Source organism: Papilio machaon, chromosome 1 (genome assembly GCF_912999745.1).
Source record: "Papilio machaon chromosome 1, ilPapMach1.1, whole genome shotgun sequence".
Classification (NCBI taxonomy): domain Eukaryota; kingdom Metazoa; phylum Arthropoda; class Insecta; order Lepidoptera; family Papilionidae; genus Papilio; species Papilio machaon.
Window position 1 is genome coordinate 7,580,269 of NC_059986.1, and position 26,275 is coordinate 7,606,543.

A 26,275-nucleotide genomic window follows, 5' to 3' on the forward strand; every position below is an offset into this window, starting at 1 on the left:
GTTCATAGTCTAACATTTTTAATAAGAGACAGATTAAATAAACTAAAGTCTAAGATGAATTATACTTCATACTGATATAAATGCGAAAGTTTTGATGGGTGTATGTTATTACGTATCGCCAAAACCGCTACACGGATATCGGTGAAATTTGGCTCAGACGTAGAACATAGTCTGTACGAGCGCATAGGCTCCTACTAAGTTTTTTTTTTTCAAGAAGTCGGGGGCAAAAGTTAGTAGTTTTATAAACTTCAGTATATAGAGTATCGGATCATATCATTTATATATAATAAGTTTACCTTGACATTAAACAATTCAAAGTATATTTAGCGACCCGCGCGTGAGAATTATGTATCAATACTTTATAAGTAATAGTTTGGTCTTTGTTGTTTTATCCAGCTTTTTGTTATCGTTTAAATTTTTTACTCATGACCATTATGCGTTCGAGTGCCTTTTAAATAAAACATGAAGCCTGTTGGAAGCTGTTTACTTATGATTTGGAAAATCACATAAAAAGTCATTCTCATTTTAATCTTTTATTATTAAATTTGGACTCGTAACTCGTATTTTCAATCCGGACCGTGACAAGCCCGCGACATATCCGCGTAAACAACTTTCTTTATAAATTACAAGAACAGTATTTATAAATTGAGCTCAAGCACACCAAGGTACGGTAGAATTTTTTGGGACTTTCTATTTAAAAATCTGGTTAATTAGTTGTGTTTTAAAAATAATTATGAATAAAATAAAAATTAAGTCTATTGAAAAAAAACTTAAAGTGAATGCTACTCACAAGTGACCATATCATTTGAATTAGACAAACCGTTGATGCGTAAATTCGTAACGCACGATGCGTTTGTTCCTAGTTTCACATTTGTTAGTGCGTCACGACACGACGTCGCGATATGTAGAAAAATTCATGGGATCAGGTCATTGAACTATATTAAAATTATAAAGGAACATTACCTAAATATTTTCATTGAAATCTATTGCTATAGTTATACATAAATTCATATTCACATTGATATAATTAAGACTAAAGTTATAGCTATCCCAATTGGTTAAGATACATTCAGCTTAAAAAACATACAATCAGCTGTTAATTTTCTTTTAACTATAATTATCAAATTTTCAAATAACTCAAAGTAGCAAAATTAAAATAAATGGTTTTTTAATTTATTTATTAAATTCGAAACCATGAATCCTCGGGGAAATACCTGTTGTGAAAAAAGATGTGAAACGAAAAAAAATGAACGAAGACATCTTGAACAGCCCTAGCATAATGCACCAAGACCAACTAACGTTCCTACTTTCAGTTGATTTCTGAGTCTTTTCGCGCTGTTATACTAAATTGGAAAAATGTTAATTGGCTAATCTCAGGACTGTGAAATTTACATTGCTTTAAAATATGTAATGCATACTATTAAGGCAGCTATAATATCATCGTGATAATTTGAAAGAGCCTGTAAGTTTTTAAACTGTGTTAAAATTTAAACATAAATCAGCATCCGATGACTTCTATAAGATTGATAATTCTTTGACTGTTTATTTTGATCTACAAAGTAACACCATATTTACGGTGAATATGTCATTAAGAAAGATTGTATCCTATAGCTTTCTAATAACACGTTTCGAAGTCGTTGTAGAATCGATTAGAGAAAGAGAAGTGCTTAACATTTACGACAAGAAATATTTTAAATTTCACTTCTGTGTACATGCCACCATTAGATCTAATGTGGCACACTATACTATACACAAATTGAACCGCCTCATATACGCGACAACGTGACAATACAACTGAATCCAAATTTGTACACTTTCTCTGCTTACAGCTTATGTTAAAGGATTTATTACGTTACATATTTCTTTGACACGAAAAAAAATTAAAAAACGGTTTGAATGCGTCAAAAGGGGAGTAATCGTTCCAACTATAGTCGTTTCAAACATCATTTTTACAAATAATTTGTCCAATATGTGCTGGAATAAAAAGTTGTAATGGACTATTTAAAAACACACCGTGTACAAAAGAGGCAATTCAAAGTTTTTGATTGCAGCACTATTTAAAATTTGGAGGAAAATTTTCGATTTAAAAGTGTTGAATACCCAACAAAAGTGAAATATTAACACAAAACGTCAAAACTAAAATGGCGTCTAACATTTTTTTCACCATTCTATTGTTAGAACTATTTTGAGTGTTCGGAATATTACTATCAAAAAACAAATGTGTAAGTTGATTCATATCAAACTTATTATTTCCTATTTAAAATAATAATAGTAAGAGTAATAGTCAACAGTTAAAATGAATTTATGGGTGTGAAATACATACATAATTATCAAAATAATACACAACTTGACAATAAGTTTCGTTCATTTGACCTTTGTCTTCAAACAATCACAAAAGGACCGACAATAATTTAATGTTACTAACAATAGCAAATATTTAACTATGATGTCAACAGGTCACTGTTAAACAACGAGGTGACGCGTTGCGCAGCGATCACAATATTGCATACCGTTATCCGACGATAAACAAACGTCCCAGTTGTATCTAGCATAATGACATCTCATGGCACACTCTCTCCAGCAATCGTCAACTCTGATAATGTCTGACAAGCACAAATCGGTAACGAGTCAAGAGAAATGGTCGGAGAAAAATTACCGTAGTCTATGTGTTGTTTTTATAAGTTTGTTAGTAGAAAGAATCTATTTACAAGAAAAGAATAAGCAACTAGTTCCGTTAGCCATTAGGTGAAGCAGATATCATAGATTTTGAAATATTGAACACGATTATGAACGGTTGTTCCCCTTATCTATGCACATATGCTAGTGGTTAACAAATTAGTTAGTCCTTCAGTCTTCCACCAAGATCTAATATACCTATTAGATAATATAAGTATTTAAATTACCGCCTTATAAATGTAATAGAATCTGAAGGCTACTACTTTGAAAGTAACTTTTTATAATTTCCCACAAAGTTTAGTACATTAAGACAATTAAATAATCAAAAAATATCCCCACATACGACGGTAAACTAAGTAATCTAAATGGCGTAACCGAAATTTCCTGCGATTATCCACTTCCCTCCGCTCACGTTGAGTTTTTTGTACAATTTTATGTAATCAATTATATTATCAACTTATTGAGTTAGTTGAAACATTTTACGTAAACTGATTAATGTGAAAATTACATAATTAATAATCGATTTCATTATCACAACTATAAAATGTGTTTGCAGAAGTAATCAAATTTTGATTTAATAGCAATATGTAATATGATGAAGCAAGAAATTGTGACTTCACTGTCGCCGAGGATTGAGTTACAATATCACGTTTAGATTTTCTCTCAAACTATAAAAATATGAAGCTTAAAAAATGTTTGGAGATGTTAAGGGTGATGTAGAATTTTCCTTTGATGGTATTAAAATGTAAAGATAACAGTCGATTGTATAGTTCGGTGAATGGCCGCGTGTTTGGCTAGCGGGACCGGCCACGGCAGCGGCTCAGGCAACTCTCTCACGCCGCACCGCTAATTATCAGATGAAAGGTGCTGCTCCATTAGAGTGATGCCACCAAAACTGTAAACTGCTCAGACCTCACAAGAATATTTACTGGTAGTATCCGGTCTCTTGAAAATAATAGTGTTTTGACTATTTTAGAAGGACTGTTACTTGAAACGGAAAACATGTTCATAATTTAGGATTCAGAAAACTTTTAGTAGGAAGTAACAAAATATATTTAAATTAATTGGGGCGCAAATTGACAAGAAAGCTTTCAATTGGAGTTGAATGAAATAAATGAATGGCGAATGAAAAGGAATAATTAGCTTTGAATGGAACTGGCTTAAGAATTAAATTTTTCTCCGCTAACGCTTTATTGAATGCTAATCTTCGGGCAATAGAAATTGAGCATTCGCTTCACCGGTCGGTGACTCAAAGGTAGACGTCGAGATTTTCCTTTACTCATTGTTTACTACGCCTCTACAATTAAAATGTTAGCGATGGATGATATGAAACATGTTTGTGTGTTTCACCGCCAACGGTCACCTTGTCTACTCATTGCTCAATACTTATTGCTTTTTAGTGTATGGTGCTTTGCATCATAGTTAATTTACATACTGCATACAATATTTGGAATATAATTTGTTAAATCTGCAGCTTATTTTTTGTAAATGCTTAAATCTGCTGATAAGAATTTTCTACTTAAAAAATTTGTGCAAGCTCAATTACAAGCCAGAGCGTATTGCCATGTTCTGAAAATAGGGAGCAGGTTGCTATTTGAGACATGTCTGTGGTAGGAAGAGACTTATAGACAACTAGATTGGTCTGTCATTTAGAAGAAAACGGGGAATATTGCAACTTTGATTAGTTGCAGTCAGTTTATGATGATAGCTTTGTCTTCTAAGGCACTTGCACAGGTTTAGTTACAGACATAACATGGCTCTTGCACAGTTTATTGCTGAAGCTTTTTAGAGGTACATTCTAGATGAAGATGGAACCTGCATCCCTTAATGAGAGAGGATATATTCCAAGTAATGTATTTTAAAGATGTTGAGAGAATAATCAACTTAGGTAATGGTATTCCCTATTAATATTGTAGTATGTGTAATTTTCAGACAACAAGAATACTTAATTTATCGTGGTGGGAAAATTACTAATATGTACCGTTCCTATCTTCACCGCTATAGACAACGTTATAACAAAAACAAGTCCATTAAATTACAACCAGTTTGGTTGAATGTAAAAGCGTCTATAAAAGCTGCTGTCCGTTTTCGCAAAGTAGAGATCATTAGCTAGAGGTCCGATGTAATCTCTTCTTGTTCGTGCGCCTCGCTGACCCTAAGGGTCAGTATTAATCTCCGCGATAAACCGCTTTCTTTACAGATCTCTTGAGGTATAGGTACAATGGAGTTCTTTGACATCAATTCTATTTACACTGAACAAGTTCATAAGATTTTACTACATTTATATTTAAAGATGGATATTTCTATTAAATAACTTGTTCAGTGTCATATAATTGAACGTTTATGTATTAATTTGTCCATTCCAATTTGTTTGGAATAAATGAAAATATTTTTATACAGTCAAATACAGGAAATCTTAACTCTTTTCAATTTGTTATCTAGAAACCGCAATTTATCATTTGCAATAAATTGCAAGATAACAATCACTTTATCTACCGACAATTGTGTAAAATTGTGAACAAACAATAAACAAATCGCCGAATCGTTATGTATGTAGGTACGTTGTTGTAGTGAACTTGAATTAGTGGTGTTCTTTTTTTAAAAGTAACAATGTTGATTAGTTGATTGTGCAAGAGACCAAAATCAAAATATTAAGTTCCATTAACATTTTCTATGTATCCAAAAGCCAAATATTCAATTATAATGAACATTCATCTGCATGATTAGGGTGTTGTTTTAACACTTAGATTTACCTAAATCATACCGGCACCTGCTATTAATGGTTTTTGAGGTTAAAATGATATCTTATTTCAATCGATTCACAAATCTAGCAAGAAAAATGTCTGTAATAAATAAGCAAAACATACGTTCAATAACATAAAAACAAAAACGGAGACCTCAAATCATTGTTTGGGCCTAAATTGATGTCAACTTGCATGTTATATGAAATTTATGTGCTTGGATTTAGTTATTTAATACTGTACTCACCACTCAATCTCTCTTCTGTATAAAAGTCACACTTATTCTTATTTGTAAACAAATGTATTAATGATTTATAAAGATAAAACGCAACAAACACGTGCGCACTCTATGACTCTTGGAGTCAAACTGACCGGAGAGAGGCGAGACAGAACACAGCATGAGCACTGAGGCGAGTCGAGTAGTGTAGCATGCGCCTGCGCACTCAGACTGGTCCTTTGCAAATCGAGTTCATCATGATAGTAAATTATACTAAACCAAGGTTTTTTCGAGATCCATGAACTCATTTTATCAGCAGTATACTGCAGCTACTTCAACGTCATATTTATTATAATTCCATATAGTTTTTGAAACAACAAAGTTTGTTGGATTAAACACTCTAATAATAATCATACACTATTTAGTTATGATAAAGAATGCATAAAAAATTAAAATTAGATCATCCAAAAATTAACATAATAGTTTAGTTTTAAAAAATCTGCTGCATCAACGTACTGAATTTCAATCTGTCCTACAAGTTGTTAATGACCAAGAGTATTATTAGGAATATCGACGAATCCATGAGATGTATGGAATTAAATAAATATTAATATTTGAAAAAGGCTTACTTCGATTATTTGTATTACTTATACTACGTAAACATAGAATTTGGAGAAAGTTGCCGCAAGAGTATGAATACGGTTTTTGGCCTTTTAAGTTTTGCGTATGTATTTATAAACTTACGACTGTACCGACTGCGAAAGCAAGCGGTTATATAAACAATTTGCGGACCCAGACAGATGTCAGATTTGCAACTGGCCTAGTATCAATGCCTACGAGTAGCGTGGGGTCCATATAAATGATTAAAATTACAGCTGCAGACCATTTTAATTCCTATAACCTTCTGGTACGGGTCGTTATTGCTCGATTTCAAATGGTCTCGATTCGGTAAAGACAAGTCGACATAAACGTATGAAACGTATCTACGGTTCAATCGAAAATTACGAGTCACGACAACGAAATTAAATTTCTTATCCAAAGAGAGAGAATGGATATGGATGTTGAATATTGTATACGGTATTAATAACCCCAATCCGTTAGTTCCCACGGCCCGGTGGACATCTATGGCCGACACGATAAACCGGAATCGAACCACATGCACCAAAAGCACTTTGGTTTTTTCAAATTGACACAACAACCTGCTTCTGGGCCAATTTTGAACTTCTATTATTGAATTAAAACCTTTGTTATGTCTATTTAAATCACATAAGTACCATATTATTACGCGAAATAAAACGGACAGAGAGATCTTTTTATGATTGTCTTAACATAACATATAAAATTTTAATTTAAAACTAAAGTTTTAAATAAAATATGTCGGAATAATAAGAACGGTCACTGTTGTACTACAAGTTCTAAGAATATATTAGTTATAATAGAACTACATGAACCATCTTTATATTTTTTACTTTAAACTCAAGCTATATCGTACAACATAAAAATGTCAAACGATAAAAATGTTGAAGTATTAGATAACATGAGCTACTTTACAAAACCGCGTCGCCGAAACGGACATTGTTAACTTTACGTAATCGTTGCATGAATCCACTTAAAAAAGGATCATTGTCCGAAAGTGAGAAGTATTGTGTGTCACGCCAGGTAACGACGTGTGCTGTAAGCATTTTGAGTGTGTTAACATGGATTTGCACTGACAAAACTTCAATACAAAAACACTATTGTTTTTTTCAGAAAGTATAAGTCGAAAGAAAATAAGGTTTTGTTTGAGATGAAACCCACAATAATTATCTACTGTAGATAAATAGAAAGATTTCAATAAACTTATGTAAGATTGTAATAAGTTTAAATGTAAATTTTGTTGTGATTTATGACCTTCGATACGGAATACTGCTACAACTATATTACTATATACGGTATTGCTACAACTATGAAATATTATTATTGTTTCTCTTGCAAACGGTGGAAATTATACGTAGGTGAGCGAAAAAGTTTGAAAGTTAAAAGCGTCTAACATAAACACAGAGTTACACATACGGTGAAGTTTTTTAAGGTTCTTCCTACAAATGTAATCCTCTGAATGTTCTTATCCTCTAATAACTTTTGTATGTGCTAGTAATTTTTATTTAGTTTGCATGTTTAAGCCTTGCAGGAATCTTTAAAGTTGGTCTAACAAATCTTAAAACAAAGTTAGAAATAGTCACGATTTCTTGCATTGCGGAAAGTAGGTGATTAATTAGTGTTTTTACAGATATCAGTGAGGCGTGCACACGCCGCGCCGCGCCGCTTCGGTCTCGGTAAAAGTGAAACCGATATCGCGCCCCGATCTAGCCATTTATCAGGCGGCCATTTCTTTCCTATCTGAAACTTTCGCGGCTAAACAACTACACGGATAACACGATTATACCTAAACGTACGATTTGAAAGTCTTTACGAAACTATACACGCTCTGTGTAATAATTGTCGTGTTGGGATAAATTGATTTTTTTTAATTTAAACCATTTATTAACGGTTGTATTTTGATCAAAATAACTGGAGCAATATTTTTTTAATTATAGCAAAAGAAAGTTCGAAAGAGTTAAAAAACCCGTAATCCAGGTTTATTGTACCAGAAGCTGACGTTTCCTAATATAAACTTCGCTGTGCTTGTTGGTGAAGGTGACAATTTTCCCATAAACTTACGCCTTTCATTCTTATGGCGGCTCCACATTAGTGTCGAAAACATACGTGAAGGTGAATGTGGATGGTTTTCACAGGGTTCGCGTGTGTTGGCGCTCGTTTACGTCTTGCTCTCCGATCAGAGTCGGTATTGTGTTCCGCGACAAAGGGTTAGTGCCCCGTTCCCGGATATCTCATCCAAATTCACGGCCTTGTGCCAGTCTATTTTTTTTTTTAATAGTTATTGATATTAAGAATTATGCTATCATCCACTATATTGTTTTTTCCAATGCTTAAGAATAACTTTGGACATCTAAATAGTGTAATGTGAACATCCTGCGAATATGGTGGACATGACTTGGTGCCGTGAATTCACGCCGGTAATGTGCCCTTAGAAAACATGTCAATGTAACCTAAGCTGTGTTTCTTTCTACTATAACCGCTAAGTTAATGAATTGCGGGGTTTTAATTATAAACCAGATCAAACTTCACGTGCCGAAAAATATCAATTAGAGACTTTTGCGAAGCGATTACTGTTACGGTAGTTCGTCATGTGTTATGAGCGTAATTCACGAGTACTTTGAAAATAGATGCCGACAATATTCGCTCACTGATGTTCATGTTAATTATATGTCGTAATCATAACGGAATGATGAATCATATTTTGATGAAGACATTATGTTACTACTTATGTGAATATTAATATTCATTTTTAAATATTATTTTGGGCTCAGTAAGGCAGGTCATGTTTAGGTTGGAGATCGAGACGTCTGTTTTTTTTACATGAATAACCTTAAGCTATATGCTATACGAGGTCACAATTGAACGGCGTTATGACTTTTTGCAACCTTATAGTGGTTCGTATTCAAAATAAATTGAGTTTACTCATATTTATATCAATTTACTTACTACTACGCTTTCTATCTTTATACCGGTAGTGTATTTTTTGGCAACGACCACTCATCTAGCTGTCTTTGTCCCAATCTATGTGGTCTTCGCCTATACTTAGTTATAATGATATAGCAAAAGCTTGTTTCTTTTCTCAGTGTTGTGATTGTTAGTTTGAGCGTTTGTAGTCGGTATATCAAGGGCGGGAGCGCGAGATAGCCAAGATTATCTTCTTATTTATAGCACACTAACAAGACGCAGCGGGCGGACGCTCTCGATGCTATTGAGAGATTATCGCCACAATTGAAAGGCATAATGATCTCGAAGCACAGCCTGTGCCATGAGTTTCCACTCACGAATACCAGCATATTTTTACATATTGTTATTTTTATTTTTTCAATGAGAATAACAAGAATTTAAAAATATCTGGTGTTTGGGCAGTAGTTTCCCGCGGTTATAGTTATATAACCATAGGTGGCACTGTCATTATACATTTTTATACTTTATTTTTGTATTTTAAAAATTAAACACAATTAAGATCAATTTTGCAAACCAAAAACAATGCAATTAACCGAGGAAAGTGTGTTTGTTATTATGTTACATTAGGTTTCCATTATTATAAGGCTAAATAAGGCATATTTCTCATTATTTCTAGCCGATTTCCATCAACTAATCTTTCAATAGCCATAATTTTAATTGTGTAATTTTTATCTATTTTGTTACATGCTTGCTTTTACCACCATAGGATCAGGTATGTACAAAAGAAAAACATTTTAAATTTATTGTGTAAGCCAGAGCGTAATCATATGAATTCATGACTCTAGTAAATAATGACGTATTTTAGTTTAAGTCTATCGTAAGTACCAAATAGAATGTTTGACAAAAGCTTTGCAAGAACGCAGAACCAGGAGATTTAGAAAGCAAGCTATAGATTGCTAATTTCCATATAAAAAAATAAATTGACTGAAATAGTTTTAGTAACATTTTGAGACCATTTTGGGTATGAAATAATTTATAATCAAGTAGATTGGCTTGCGTTGGAGATATTGTAACTTGGTGTTAGGAGATAGTGAGTGGTGTAGAGGCGCAGAGGCGCAGTGTCGCAGTTGTTGTGGTGCTGAGTGAGAGTGATGTTTCAGTGCGGCTATCTCGAGGGCCTGCGCTCATCACTCGGTGGCTGGACGCAGAAAGTAAAGTCGTGGTACTGGGGACGACCTCTAGTAAGTGACCCGGCCTCACGCCGACGGATCGACCGAACTGTCCTAGCACATTGAAAATTATTACTTTTGCACGATGTTTCTTTTATCAAAAAAACATATTTTTTTACAATTTATTTCAATTGGATATATTGCGCTTCGAAGGAAACGATTGCTTGGTGTTTATAGTCTCCATTGTACTTATTGTATGTTTTCTCACATCAGTTACGGGCGCACCTTGATTTTGTTTTGTTTTGAACAGCTTAATTATTTTCAAAATTTCTCTTTTCATTTTATTAAGAGGTAGATAGCACACGTCAAAATTTAGTCGTAACGGTTTACTTCATTAGCGTGTAGAAGTAAAGTGTCTGAATTGGATCGAGCTAACATGTTGCATGATGGATTTAGTTAAAATATATCTTCTTTAGATGTAATAATCATAAGATTCATCGCGAATCGTATCTTTCAATATCCCAGGCAATTCATAGGACTTTCAAAATTTAGTGCATGTTGACGTAATTGCATTTTATTGAATTAAAAACAATTATGTTTAGGTACTTTATTTTTCATATATTATGTATATGTGTAAAATAGTTACGTTTACGTTTGTAAATTTTTAATTTGCGTCATATTTTTCTGTTCTTATTATATAACCTGTCCAGTTTGTTCAAAAGGTTGGGTTACCGACTATCCATAACATGTTGTACACTTGTATCGAATACCTTTGTACCACGCCACCGAGTGATCGATACGCATGATTCCAGCCTCCAGCGCACATCTCACTTACAGCTCGTCGACACACTCGACTACAGATCACTTACATGATGTAACCGAAGGCGCAAGGCCACCGCCAGCGCCGGCCGTGCCCCAGCTCCCCCGCCCTCCCCGCTGCCAAGCTACACCCTCTGCAATTGTTCTTAGAGCACTCGATTGTGACGAGTAGAGGCTGAATCAAATCTCGCTGTAATTAGATATGTAGCCAAACAAAATAGTATGGATGTGGTACAGTTAGTTGTTAGGCCACAGCAATCGAACAAATCCCATTCCGCGGGTACGGCCGACGCTCGGTGAAGCTACATTTTAAGTTCGTTTTACATTTTAACACTAAGTGCTCCCTGTGTGGGGTTGGATTGATCACGGTTTGACTTGTGTTGTAACTGTTGCAGGAGTTGGCCCATAAGTTGTCGAGAAGTTTCGACATGAAGGAAGAAGGCGGCGCGGGGTCGGAGGAGCGCGCGGGCATGCGCCGGCACCAGTCGATGCAGCGTCTGGCGCACGGTGAGACGCAACTCGAGGAGAGCCGCGCGGCGCGCGTGGTGTCTGACCACCACGGCAACCTGCACATCACCGTTAAGAAGACTAAACCGATACTCGGGATCGCGATAGAGGGCGGCGCCAATACAAAACATCCACTGCCGAGAATAATCAATATACATGTGGGTTTGCAATAAGTAAAACTTTTCAAAAACGTACGCATAGAGACGTTCAAGTTTCGACGGCGAAATTATTGGACTGTAGCTTTTAGACTTTTTTAGTCTCGCCTCTCCCACTGTTGGCGGATTTAGGATACCTACCTAGCTAGTTGCATATTTCTTTTGCGGTTAATCTAGGTCCAACAATTATTCATTGTTTTTTCTCCTCACATCAGTCGGCAAATCATTAAAATATTATTTTATTAATTTCGATAATGGTATTTCGGTAATTAGGTTTGTTATTCCATTACATGATGATAGTTTAACCGTGGGTTTCTGATACCATTATCTTACTAATATTATAAATGCGATGAGAATGTTTAGATAGATGGACGGATGTTTGCTTGAAGGTATCTCCAGAACAGCTGTATGGTTCTCGATGAAATTTAGCATAGAGGTAGAGTATAGCCCGAAGAACACATAGACTACTCTTTAAGTTTTTTTTTTTTACTTTCGAGCGGATGGGGTCGCCGGCGTCAGCAAGTCTGTGCATAAAACATATCGTCATTCCTTTCATTATCTTTTACAATACAGAGATAACAATGTCTTAAGCGGAGATTTGGTCTCAGAAACCCACGGTAAGTGCTCGTTTTGTTGTATTCGAATGCAAATCCGTGTCGTGGTAACGTCCTGTATATTATTTTCTTCCATCAATGTAAGAATGTTGCAGGAGCACGGTGCAGCGTACGAGGCTGGGGGCCTGGAGGTGGGCCAACTGATACTGGCGGTGGATGGGCGCCGGGTGGAAGGCATGCAGCATCAGGACGTGGCCCGGCTTATAGCGGAGTCCTTCGCTCAGAGAGAGAAACCGGTATATCTCATTTGCATAACTTAGCTCACTTACATAGAATTTTTATAATCACAATTTAATTGTAATAACTTAACCTTGTTGGAATTAATACTTATAAGAATATTTGAAAATAAATTAATGTCACTTTTGTATTATTTCTTTAATGTCTTAACAAAAGCGTAAAATGGTATTTGTAAAATTGTGTATTAATTATTTACAGGAGATCGAGTTTTTAGTCGTCGAAGCAAAGAAATCAAACCTGGAACCAAAGCCGACAGCTCTAATTTTTCTGGAGGCCTAACATCTACTGTCCCTCCCCGCCAGCGACCCTCCGGCCGCGCTGGGCAGCGCGACGCCGGTGGTCGACCTCACCGCGCACACCACGGAATAGCCAACTCCAACCTGCGCTGCCACATGCTCTTCTAAGCCCGCGCTGTGCCCTCGCGTATGTGTCGCTGCCGCGTCGCACAATTGATACGGTCCGACCGGCGGCGGCCTCGTGAGCGGACAAAGCGAGGTGCGCTCTATGCGGAAGACGAGTCACGACCGATATCGTTACTAACTTCTCTAACCTGACGTTGCAACGAACTGATATGAAAGAACAGGATGGCGATCTAGAGCAGGTATAAAGATGGCTACAAAATTAATGGCACAAGGGAGGCAAATAAATTTAATGTAACTCGACGATTTGTCTTATAACACTTAAATGTAATAATGTAAAATACACTGCCCAATTCAATAAAATACGTCAAGAAATTATCGTCCTTATGATGTTAATTAATACATCGGGAGTCTTATGTGGGTAGTGTCAAAATTTTTGAACATATTTTTCTAGATATAGCCTATCGATCAAAATTAATAGTAGTCGATGACTGAATTTTGTAAAATCTCATGCGGTAACAATCTTAATAATTCGATAAAAATCAATTTAATCAACACAATTAAAAAAAAAAACTCGGCGATAGTTCAATTTGTAGATTCAGTTCCGCACTTAAATATATCTAGAGTTGTAAAATATTGACGATAACATAGATCTTACTAAGTCTCAGTTTTAAAACGAATCGTGCTAATTTATTAGAGTGGCATTGGTGCTATGGAAAGTTACTAGAATGTCGGAACATTAAAGTCGTCATTATGGTAGTTATCAGTAGGAATCGATTCGAGCTTGTATCGTCGCGCGGTAAGGTGTTCATATCACTCCACACGCCGTCATCCATGTGCCATAAGGTTTGCATCAGGGGGAGGATGCAGGAGGGGAGTTAATCCCCAGTGTCATTCCAGCTCGTTGTACCGGGGTAGAAGCGGCCAAGACAGGGCCTCAGCATTGTCGTCATTCGTAGAGCAGAGCTTGCAGCACAAGGCGCGCTCCTAAGCAGGCTGCTATTTTTAATAGTTTTATTTTATTATTATTAATAGTTTACATTTTATACCTTTATTATTTTCATCTTAAATTTTCCAATTTTATTATTAATTTTTTTTTCTTAGAATGAAAAAATTCAAAAGTTTCATTGTAGGAGTTAGCGCATAGGTTAATTTTTAGAAACATTTCAGTCGGCAATTATGCCATTAAATAGATACGAAAATTGATTTTGAATCAGTCAGCTTAGAGAGTAGAGAAGATCGAAAAAGCGAAATGCGCCAAACATGTCATTCCATTGGTAGATGAACGGTGAGTTAACGAAATTATGGCGGAGAGGGATTTTAGCCCACTCTCATTTTAACCGTAGTTATAAATATTATTAAGTATACTGAATGTGTGCAATATAATCGATGTTATGTTAGAAATTAGTCGCTGCGATATCGATATTGTAGACAATGAAAATGTCAAGTCTTCAGCGCAGCTAGGATGAATCCTTTTCATTATCTGCAACATTGTTAGGCACAAATATATCTTCAAATTCAATACAAATTATACGATTGTCGCTAAAGCTTTCAAATATTACTTACAGCTGTAGATATTGTACACGTTCTCGCAATTGTATTATAAAAACATACATTGTTATATTTAATCTATTGTAGGTATCTATCATGTCTATATTATCATAAAAACAATCGCCTGTACCTTATTGTAAATATACCATGATGTGTCTGTTCTCGTAAGCTGTAAATATCCAAGGTGAATGTTTTGTAAAATAGAATTTATACAAAATATTTAATAAAGTTAGTGCCAAACAGCATTTAACACTTTCTTGACAATTTAAACGTGTTTATAACCAAAATAAAAGCATCTTAATGAAGTTTGATATTTCTGTAACAAGTTATGTGTAATGTATACCTATGACTTCACAGAATACGCTTCTAAAGTTAGGATTTGATACTAACAATTTTCAATAATAAACAAACTATTGATACACATTATTTTTAGGTATTCATAGTTTATACGTTCACACGACAAGATGCCACAGTGTTTTTAATATTTTACAATATCAGGTTTAAGTTGAGTTGGTTTAATATTTTTTTGTTCTTTTTTACTGTGCTATTTTATTTGAAGTGTTTAAGTAAATACAGCACCGTTGCTTGTATATTGTAATTGTATGTATAGACGTAATTTATAATATAAAAATGATTTTCATTAATTTAATCAATCTAATTTTACGGATTATTAAATTTTTATTTAAAATCTGAACGAGTTCATTCTGAAATAGACAAAATCACAACACAACAGATACATAAATGTGAAAACTAACGTGACATTCCAATTCTTTAATTTAAATTCTGATTAAAAAAACTAAAAGTCTTAATTAATCCGTAAAATTAGTTTTATTGTGCTCTTAAAATTATTTATCGTGGGTATCCGAGAGTCAAATCTCCATTTAAAATATATTGCTATCTCTGTTTTGTCAAAGATAATAACAGGGATGAAGATATGTTTTATACAGAGATTATGGTCTCAGAAAACAATGGTTAGTGTATTATCTTTTCTGGTGACGCAGTAACTTGAGATTTTGTGTAATATCGAATAACTTAATATTTCTATTAAAAAAATCTCTAGTTTCTGTTTCATTGAGGTGTAACTTTAACTTACTTTAGAAAGGCTCTGCGCTCGCTTAGCCTTATTTGAGTCAATTCTTTTATCTACTTATCACAAATCAAAGCAATTTAAACGTAGGAATAAAATATGTTATTCATAATACAAAAATATATTTACCTATTTACGTAACATGTACAATAACACGACTCAATGTATCTAATTGTTTACCAATTGTACCCGACTATTTTACTTAAAGGGGCTTTTCCAGAATGGTTCTTTAGGCAACATTTCCTAGTGTTTCCGAGCCGTCCATTACGTTTTTGCGTTTAATTTCGTCTCTATGATATATTCGTGCATATTGTCTGGGAAGTTTAACCTTATTGGGCGCCCAGGTATAAATATCAGTCTGGCGCCCCTGAAATAGTACATACATCCTTGGGCTTTCGACCCCCAGAATCCAACGCTTAGACGCCCCGATCTGGTTAAGGCGGCCCTTTGCATTGTAGTGATAAAATGTACATACTGCGTACTCAATGGGTTGGTAAACATTTCGGAATAAACATTTGAATTTAATCGCAAAGTTGATGTACTTGGTGCCGGCGTTCCGTTGACGTGATCTATATTGTATGTAGTCTGTTGTTAAGTTTGTCGTTGGTGACAAAAATATATTGTTATCTAGATAATCTGCTGTTTTATTTAGTGGAAGGATATCGACAAAAAGTTTTCTTTATACTCTATGTCTTAACATTATTAATCTAAACTTTGTGTAAAGTTTAATGAACCCTTTGGTTCAAAGATTTTTTGTATATTTACAGAAACCCTCCTAAATGGATGTAGCACGTTATAATAATAAGATTTAATTTGAATATTGCTAATTAATTTTACCAGGCGTCGCAACTATTTGAGAATAAAACTACTAAAAAGGTTTTAAAAACAGCATATTTCGCCATTCTTCATGCCTTTAATTAATCTGCGTTAATCAGTTTTTTGCTTATCATATTTATATATTTATGCCTTTATAGCGTCTTTGAAACCATTTAAGGAGCGCCTACATAATTATTTCTCCATTTAGCTCACAAGCGCTCAAAGAATTCGCTTGAACCGCGAATTTAAGTGCCACAACTAGAAAGTTCTAGGCACTCAGTATGGGCGTGGAATTTTTTTTTAAATTACATCTTAAAGATAACACATCCAACTACGAGTATGTACAACAGCGATTGACGTAGAATTCGTGGAAGAACTTATCATTACAAAACAAAAGTAAATGTCGTATGATTATTGATGTGTATGTTGCGATTATAAAAACAATGCGATAAACCCATTAGTTTTTTTCTTCTTCTGACGATAAAGTCTGTAAACTTTCTCTTTTATGTCACTTTTTCAATAAACTTAAATTATCTTATCATTTTAAAGATAAATGCAAAATTAAATACATTAAAATTGAAAAAGACGACAGCTGGTTAAAAATTGACTCAAATTATAGTATGTTTTGTAAACTTATGTGAGAACGTTAACTAGTGGTTAAATAGATATCAACATTTCAAACAATACAACACACAGCAGAATCACAAAAGCAGTGCTCTTTATGCAAAAAAGAGATGGGGTAAGCAGGTGAAAATAAGAAGGTAAGGAAATGGGATTAAAATAAGAATAAGTTAAATCAGTCAGTCAATTTGTGTCTAACAAGCATTAAAGTATAAAAAAGAACATTAGAAAAAACACTTAGCTAAATAGCTTGTTTAGTAAGGCTTAAGACATTGTTATTCGTGAATATACGTTAGTTTTGCATATTTATAAAAAGTGAAATGTAAGCGATTCCCTAGTTGGATAGGACGAATATTTTATATATAGGTACTTGAAACGAAATGTCCTTCAGAATGAGTGGAAAGATTTTTATGAGTTTTGTGTAAATATTTATATTGTAGTTTATCTCCTTGTAGCCACATATGACTTGCTTGTCGTTGAAGTGTATTAAAATATTAAATGTACCTACATATCAGCGCCAAAGGTCAAGACTTTTTTCCTGTTCTTATCCTACATATAGGCGTCAGATAGGCGCACCAGGTTTAAAAGTATTTATATTAAAAGCACGATCTAACGTTTTTTTGCTTTACTAGGTCTGTACTTGGTCCTGAATTTCAGAGAACTCATATACGCCTTTGAATTTACTTCAATAAAAAATCATTTGTAAATAATTGCTATTATAGAATTATCGTTGTCAGAATCTATATTATGTCTATTTTTTTACGATGAAAGTGTCCGAATTTACATGGGTTAGCAAATTAATCGATATCTCTATATTTTTTTCCCAGCAACGGGGTATTACAAACTTGAAGTTTCTAAGCAAAAAACACAATTAACTTAAACAATGAACGATTGAGAAGTAAACAATAACAAATTAAAGAGAATTTCAAACGTATTTAGAAATATAATTGCTTACGTAAAATAGATAAAATGTTCAAGCCAACTTGTGTAAATGAATTCAGGAAAATTGATCATTATAGTGACGATTATCATAAAAAATTACGCCGTGATAGATTTTATTCTGCGAAATTGTGTAGTTAATTCCATTACAATAATCGATTTAAAAAGATTGTGTTGGTTATAAAAATTTCGTTTAGCTATGTTTTACGATACGAATGCGTTATACTGATAGTTAAAATTAACAAAAATATGTTATACTACAATATTTATCATTAATTAATTCGTTGTTGCCTCTGTTCGGATTCGTACAGCTAAATTATATTCTAAGGTCGATTTGACTAAACGGTTTTCAATCTATAATTTTTTAAATAGTCTTTTTAGGCTATATTAAATAAATAAGTATGAGAACAAATGACAAAACTCTTAATATTTAATTTACAATACCTACGTTGTGACTAAAATATTTTTATCTACTAATTTATATTATCTATGTATTTGTAAGAAAAGTATTTATTTTTAGGTAGAAATTTTTTGTTACAATGTAATTTCGATCGACGAGATTTTTTTTTTTAAATCACCTGATTATATAATATTACGCAATGGTTTGGAATTTATACGATCATAGGTGATACCTACAAGTAAAAAATTGTACAGCTTTAAATTTAAAATTGTGTAATATTGAACATGTTAAATTTCGGCTTAAAATTTATCAACCAATTTAAATAAAAAAAATTGGATTGTAATACGGTCTTCGTCACTTTTGGTAAAATATTTTTTCGAACTTGTATCAAATGACCTCTTGCAAATAAAGTAAATTTAAATGAAAAATTAAACTCCTACAAATTCCCGACAGTTTAAAATTAGAATAATTAGAAAGTTGCCAGAGTTGTTTTTTTGCAGAAAATGGTTTTCAATCCAGATTTTTACTAAGGAAGGTTTCATGACAAATGACAATCGTCCCTTAACTTACAACACCGCTCAAATCGAAAATTGGCGGTTTTTACATTTTAATGCCATTAGATGAAACTGCTCATTCCGCGTCTAACCATTGGTCGCATGATAATTGAAATGTAAAGAAACATAGTAAAAATTTTAAAACAGAGTTAATTGACAAAAACTAATGAAATAGTTCTTAACCGCTAAATAGCGTATTTATTAAGAAATTACTTAAAAACATCCACCTTTTTTTTAAATAGACAGTTTATTTCGTCTCCTGTAAAGATGATAAAAATGACATATGCGGTGTTGTTAGCTAAGGGACGATATAATAAGGAAAGTCAGCGAATTTTGATTTCCTCAAAATTCTTGTTCACGAAATAAAAATTTTAAAGTAAACTTTTAGCTTGCATTGTCACATTTACATTTATTAATTTAACATCAGTGTAATTATTTACATTTATTGGAGTTACTTTGATTTTGTGCATTGCAGATTCTTACCGCTAAATGGTCTATTAGTTGAACTATAATTAAAGCAAAAATTATATTTTTTTATTGTATGAAATTTCTGGTGTACTTTACACCTGATTGGGGCGCTGCACCAATTTTAATACAAATTTTGTCAGTGACGCGACAATGGCGATTGACACAAATATTCATGCTAGGCTCACTGAATACTCCTGATTTACTGAACACCAAAAATCTCGTACTAAATTGACGTAATTGACGATAACGATACGAAGATGACTGTCACAAATATTCTGCTAGGCCCATAAATGAGGTCCGAAAAACTCATCTGACTAGTTGGATACATGTGAAACTGACTAAAAGTGTCATAAGATGCTTGTCGGACTGTAAAGACCGACAAGGCTATCTGACTTATTAGATATAAGTCAAACTAAATTATGACAGCTTACTAGCGCCACCCTTTCAACGTTCAAAGTGTCACAAGATGTTTTTCGTACTGTAATTGTCATGTCATGTTTTTTCTTTCATGCCGTTTACTATGTCTATGAAGGTTTTACATATTTTCTGAAAGAACTATCCGCGACAGCAGCGTCACTCTCACCGGCTCCGATATCCTTGTTTGATTATAATTTTCTTATCTGTAATATTCTTGTTTTTAATATTCTCTGAGAGAACTACTCGCGATAACAGCGCCTCTCGTACCGGGCCGGATAAGTTTGACGCGCTATCGTTGGTTTTTACAGTAATTATCACTTTTGTCACGTAGACGACTAACCTTATCTTAGACAAATTTTTGATCTGGTAAAAAGTAGTTTTCGGCCAGTCTGTTACTTCGTGTTTAGCCTTGTTTTTTATTGCCATTTTATTCAAACCAGTTAATCAGAACCTTTCTCGGTACTCATTAGCCGGAATTGACGCGCTTAAAACAAGAAACGGTTTTTTTTTACGTTTATAATTTAATTAAATTAAAAGTGAATACGTAAATGATTATAATTAATAAATATGTAGATTCAATCTTTACATAATTCTTTAAAAATGTATGTGTGGGTATTCTATCATTCATACTAAGGAAATGGAAAGACAAATATATATTACTAGAACCATGATACTGTATACTTTACCACATCAGAGTGTAATTTATCATGAATATTTTTACAGTAAACCAGATAATCAGATTTGTATGAGATTGAACTTAGTTAATATGGCTTAGGATCAAACCAGTTGTAAAGACGCGAAATCGATTTAGTAGATGAACCGGGTCGATTTGAACCAGAGAGAACCGAGATCTCATATGAATTAATTACACATTATTGAATTATTTAACGGAAACTTATTATAATTATCGACGACCAGAATTAAATGGAAAAATAACGACGGTGAGTGAGATGTTATAACAAATTATTGTCAAGGTAGTAAACAATCTGAAATTAGCTTTAATTATTTGGAAATGCACATTTTTATTCAAAGCGTCTGTAAGTTTTAATTTCAATGACTTGTATTAACACATATTGTTATCCCTCTCATTATCCTCGAAAATAACAGAGTCAACTATCTGTTTCAAATCCAGCCATGGCACTCTAAACCTCAAATAATTGATGAAGTTAGTCCGTATGATGCAATCAAATTAAACTTAGTGTCACCTTGTAATTTACGTATAGGTTAATCACGATTCAAATGTATTTTAACAAAACTTACGAGACACGAACAAAGTCACATGATATTATTTTTAATAATATAACTAAAGATGAATTACACTTATTTACTTACTTTTTTATATTAATAAATGTGTTCGAATCTGAATAATTAGCTTTAAGGGACAATACTGTGAGAATGTAGGTTAGTAAAGGACTCGTATAAATAAGTTAAAAAAGCAAACAAAAGTTAAAAAGTGTACAATTACCACTCTTAAATGTAAACTTTAAAATGTTTAAATATTGAATATTTTTTAAAAATAAAGTCACAGAAAGAAGAATTAATACACATAGTATAAATTTATACAAAATTAAAATAAGAGTGGCAAAAGGAAGGAAAGAAATCCCGTCTTAATAATAGACATGGTGATCCTAGTCTCTCGGTGTTATTTGAATGAACCCCCCGCAAAGTGATCGGAGCGAGGCGGGCGGCGGCGGATCACGATAGCGAGGCACACACGTGCTCGAGTCGAGATAGACACGCTGGCAGGTGCTACATACGTTACAATGCTGGACAATTGCGTCAGTCAACGCTTTAATTTACACTTGTCCAAATCAGCACTTCATACTAGCGTTATTCTTGAATCTTATTACCAGTCACTTTTTATAGATCATTTAATTATGAATATGACGCATGATGTTTCGCTTTGTGGCTCCGCAAATGATGGATCACAGAATGCCTTATTGAGGTAAAAATATAACCTAAATGTAAATGAAAATTTAAATAACATACATAATGTGATGAGTAAGAAATTATAATACTAAAAATCAATCTCAATACCGCACTTAGGCTTAGGATTAACTTAGTAATTTATATTGATTCGTTGACATAAATTATTTTATGTTAAATGTAGGTAAATAAAATCACGCATGTTTCATCATATAAATTGCGTTTTTACACGTTTTCAATAATTTTTAATTCTACATTACGTGTTTTTAATAAACGATGAGCGGGCAATTTATGCGGGACAGGTTTGAAACTATAAAAATGTGTCCGCTTGCGTCAGCCAACTCGTCGGGGAAGCCGGAGAATTGAATTTTTCCTAAACGTTTACCACACGTTTATCAAAGTTAACCTAACATAACCACAGCGTTATTATTGGAGAGATCTGACAACGATATATGTATTAATACTAATTATTCTTATCAACAAACAAAAGTTATGATATTTTAAAAGAACTATAAAACCGATATTCCATCATTCATATTCATATAAGGGGCTACATGAACTTCACCGAACTGAACCAGTTAGAACTTGATAAATGATTACATTAACTCATCGAATATTATCTTTAACTAATGTATCACATATTTAACAGTACTTGTACAGCTTTGTAACGGTGATTAAATATTAAGGTCATCAACCATTTTCTCGTATAAAGCAGTTTCAAATATAATTGTTGCCTCATGACACTGATATCTTGTAACCTTAACTACTTATATCAATTTCTACTACACATGAAACAGAAATTCTATAACTTTGTATCTAATATATTAAACCGGTTCACATACTTTACATGTCGCAGTCACATATTAAAAATTAGCACAAAATATAACAGACTGGAAACATATTCATGTGAAGATGGTACATCTGAAAAACTCTTTTTGAAAACTAAAACGTCGCTTACAGGAACATACTTAAATTTTTTAGTAAAAACAATTTATAAATTACCATTCATTTTACGTATTTTACCTGAATTATCACTAAAGGACAAGCGGAAAGTTGATAGAAAGTCTAATGTGACCTCGCACTACATATAAGGAAATTTATCATCCTATTGAATATTAATTAATCTAATTTACCTTCAAAACCATGGCATCTTAAAGAATTGGATAATTTTGTATTATTTAAAAATATAAACTAGTAAATTAAATTTAAATATAAAATGTTGATTTTACTACACAGTTTTAACTGTAAAGATGTGTAAGCGAAACTGAGAACTGTAGTTTGGCTTGCAGTTCAAATCTTACCTATTCACGTACGATTTAACTGAACAGTCCGATTGTACAGTTAAACCTGTGCAATTAAAACTGAAAGTGTGTAGCGGCTTAAGTTTTAGAACGTTTTTCAGATACATTCCAAACATTTTAATGTTTAGTATTTAGCATGGCATTTCAAGAAAACGCTCTTTAAAAAAACAGGCCTTAATTTAACGCTAGGTTCTTCGTAACTGGGGACTACCTTATAGCGCAATGGTTTTTTTTTAATTAAACCTTCCCTATAAGAATAATTTTGTTCATCAATGCAATAGTCGATTTATAAGACAAGTTGAAATAATCATTCATCAAACGGAACATAAAATTCTACGTCTATTTTAAACCGCTTTACGCGGAGTTTAAGTTTTTCTTTAAGCCATTCGTGCAACAGCTACTTCTGCTACTGATTCCTGTATGTTTGTTGTTTCCGTTATTTGACCTGACTCGTCATATCATACCAAGCTTGATATCATACAAGCTTCCCTATCAAGCTCTTTATTTGATTGAAACCTAATAATCACGGTTCGTCAAATATATGAAGAGTCAGACACGGACATGTGATCTGTTTCGTATCAAATCACAAAGGATAATCAGGACGTTAAAGATAAATAGTAACAGTTCTAGGTGCTTGTTACACGTAGGAGTACATTCCGCAACATAATTTTTAATATTGGAATTATGGAATTACATAACATCAGAAATCCATATAAATTTATTGGTGTTATTTAAAATTGCTGTAGATCCAATAAAATTATATTAAATATTGCGTATCCGGTTAAGTTTATGTAAAGTTATCAGAATTCTCAATTTTGGAGGCACGTTTAAACATTCGCTGTTTTTATCATTTATATTGCTTAATATTTAAACAAGATTTGCACGTAATAGTGATTGTCTTTTCCACCAGTACCATGTTTACATTTAATAAATACTGATTAATTACTTACAATCTAATCTATGTTTACTGGATTGTTGACGAATATGTGAACTTGGGAAGTTAGGATTTTTTGCTTGACATTGAAAATTAAGATCTCTCCAACGTACTTTTTTACTTATTTATTGTGCCTGCAAACTACAAAAACCGCTAATAAAGCTTCCTCTAATGCACAATGGCGCAATTTTACTAATCGATGAAAATCAAGCGTCGTGTGGGAATCACATGAGGAGTATAAAGCGCGGTAAAAAAATTACACAACGCATGCATTCCCTAACGTAACGACTAACGAAAACGGCTTTCGCATGAGAGCCATATGACATCCGTGAACAGAAAATCGCAACCCGCATGCGGGCGATAACGACTTATAAAATTGCGCCATGCAATAAAACATTCATAGCCGTTTATTTATTGGAAACTTCGTAACTATGGGTTTCGACTGTCGTGACATTTGTATTGAAACATGTTGTTATCTCTATTTATTGCAAGAGAATGTCAGAGATAACAATATGTGTCAAAACAGAATGTCACTGCAGTCGAAATCAATAGTAACGTGGTCTTAAATCTTTATATTATTTAAAATGACAATAACATTTTAACTATATTTGATTGTCTATATGTTGACGTTTATTGCAACCATCAAAATAACAAACTATTTGTTTACATTCTTTATAACGATGTTTTCCATGTAAATGAAACACACATTAAAATTGAATCATTCGTAACATCGGCCGTTAAAATAGTTTACGTGAAACGAAAACAATGACGTGCTCAAAATATTACGTCTTTTAACGTCACTATGTTATTCTGTTATATTTTATCAAGATCTAAGCATCTGACGTAGGTATATATTTTGTTATGCTAGACGTTACTGATTTTCCATATTACAGTAAACACATATATAACATATTAGTTGTCGCCCGCGACTCCGTCTACGCAGAATTAAAAAAAAAACTGAATACGTAGCCTATGTGTTCTTCCAGACTATGTTCTACATCTATGCAAAATTTCATCAAGATCCGTTGAGCTGTTCCGGAGATACCTTCTAACAAACATCCATTCATCTAAACTTTCGGATTTATTATATTGTAAGATTATGTTCATTACGCGTTGTGCAGGCTGATTTTTATCTCTTTATATCAAAGCGTTGCTATTCTAAAATAATCACGTCGATAGGTACCTACTTTAAATGTGAAATGTGCGTTATTTTTAGGTATATTTTAAGGTTGAAATTTACTATTACCACGTTTTTATTTTTAGATAACATTGATAGCTTTTTATAATCACTTAAAAGGTTTTAAATTCGGCAGCAAAAAAACTAAAAAAAAGTACTATAACAAAGGTTACAGTCGCGATAGTCGAATGATAAACCTGTTTACATTTCTTGTAGAGGCTTGCGCAGAGTTCGTTCACTGAATGTTAGTTTTGAGATAGATAGTCAAATAATAATAAATGAAAGGAAAAAGATAAGAAGCTAATTTTTATAAAGACAAAAAAATAACTTAAACAATATTCAGAAAGAATTATAATCTAACTACAGTAAAAAACAATTGACGCACTTTTCACGCCGATTCATTAATCATTTTCATTGATGATGATTGATCTTGAGTCGTTTTTGCTTATCTTTCTTTTTTATTTTTCTTCCATTGCCTCAACGGCAAACGATCAATGGGGCGCAATCGCAATCGTACCTAATCTATGAGTTAGAGGACAATATGTACTCTTTATCATTCAAACTTTCAATGTAATTATTTTCAAATGGAACTTAAGGTTTGAATATGATATTGGCCGAGTATAAATTAATAACGGTCTGAAATTATACGCAAATTAAACCTTGTCATCCATTTAATGAATGATTTTGTCCACATAACGGATACGTGTCACCGAATAAGTTATCAGGAAATGAAGATTATTAAATCAAGTTATTAAATTTGAAATACCGCGAAATGTTACATATAGCAATAAAAAATAAGCAATTATAATAAAATGTTAATTAAGCTATATCTCTATCGATGTGTGCGACGAAAAAAGCCTTTTTAATTTCAATAACTATGTTGGTAAACGAAGCAAAAAATCTTGAAAATCTTATGAATTTAACAATTACATTATCATTATCAAATGCAATTCGGTTTAAACAGATTTAATACGGATGGAATAATTCGACTTTCTAAATTACTAAAAAAATATCTTAAGAACATTTTTCATTTTTTTTTGTTTTATCCGG

The 26,275-nt window shown here is 33.2% G+C and overlaps 1 protein-coding gene across 1 annotated transcript in view; it reads left to right on the plus strand.

The window, feature by feature from the left end:
* LOC106713298 (whirlin) overlaps window positions 1-13,032 on the plus strand; it is a 51,441-nt gene extending 38,409 nt beyond the window's left edge. The window contains exons 16-20 of the mRNA XM_014506067.2: window positions 9,941-9,946; window positions 10,335-10,415; window positions 11,558-11,827; window positions 12,534-12,674; window positions 12,874-13,032. Coding sequence (XP_014361553.2) covers window positions 9,941-9,946; window positions 10,335-10,415; window positions 11,558-11,827; window positions 12,534-12,674; window positions 12,874-12,954 — 579 coding nt within the window. The 3' untranslated portion in view covers window positions 12,955-13,032. The remainder of the gene's footprint in view (window positions 1-9,940; window positions 9,947-10,334; window positions 10,416-11,557; window positions 11,828-12,533; window positions 12,675-12,873) is intronic.
* The last annotated feature ends 13,243 nt before the right edge of the window (window positions 13,033-26,275 follow it).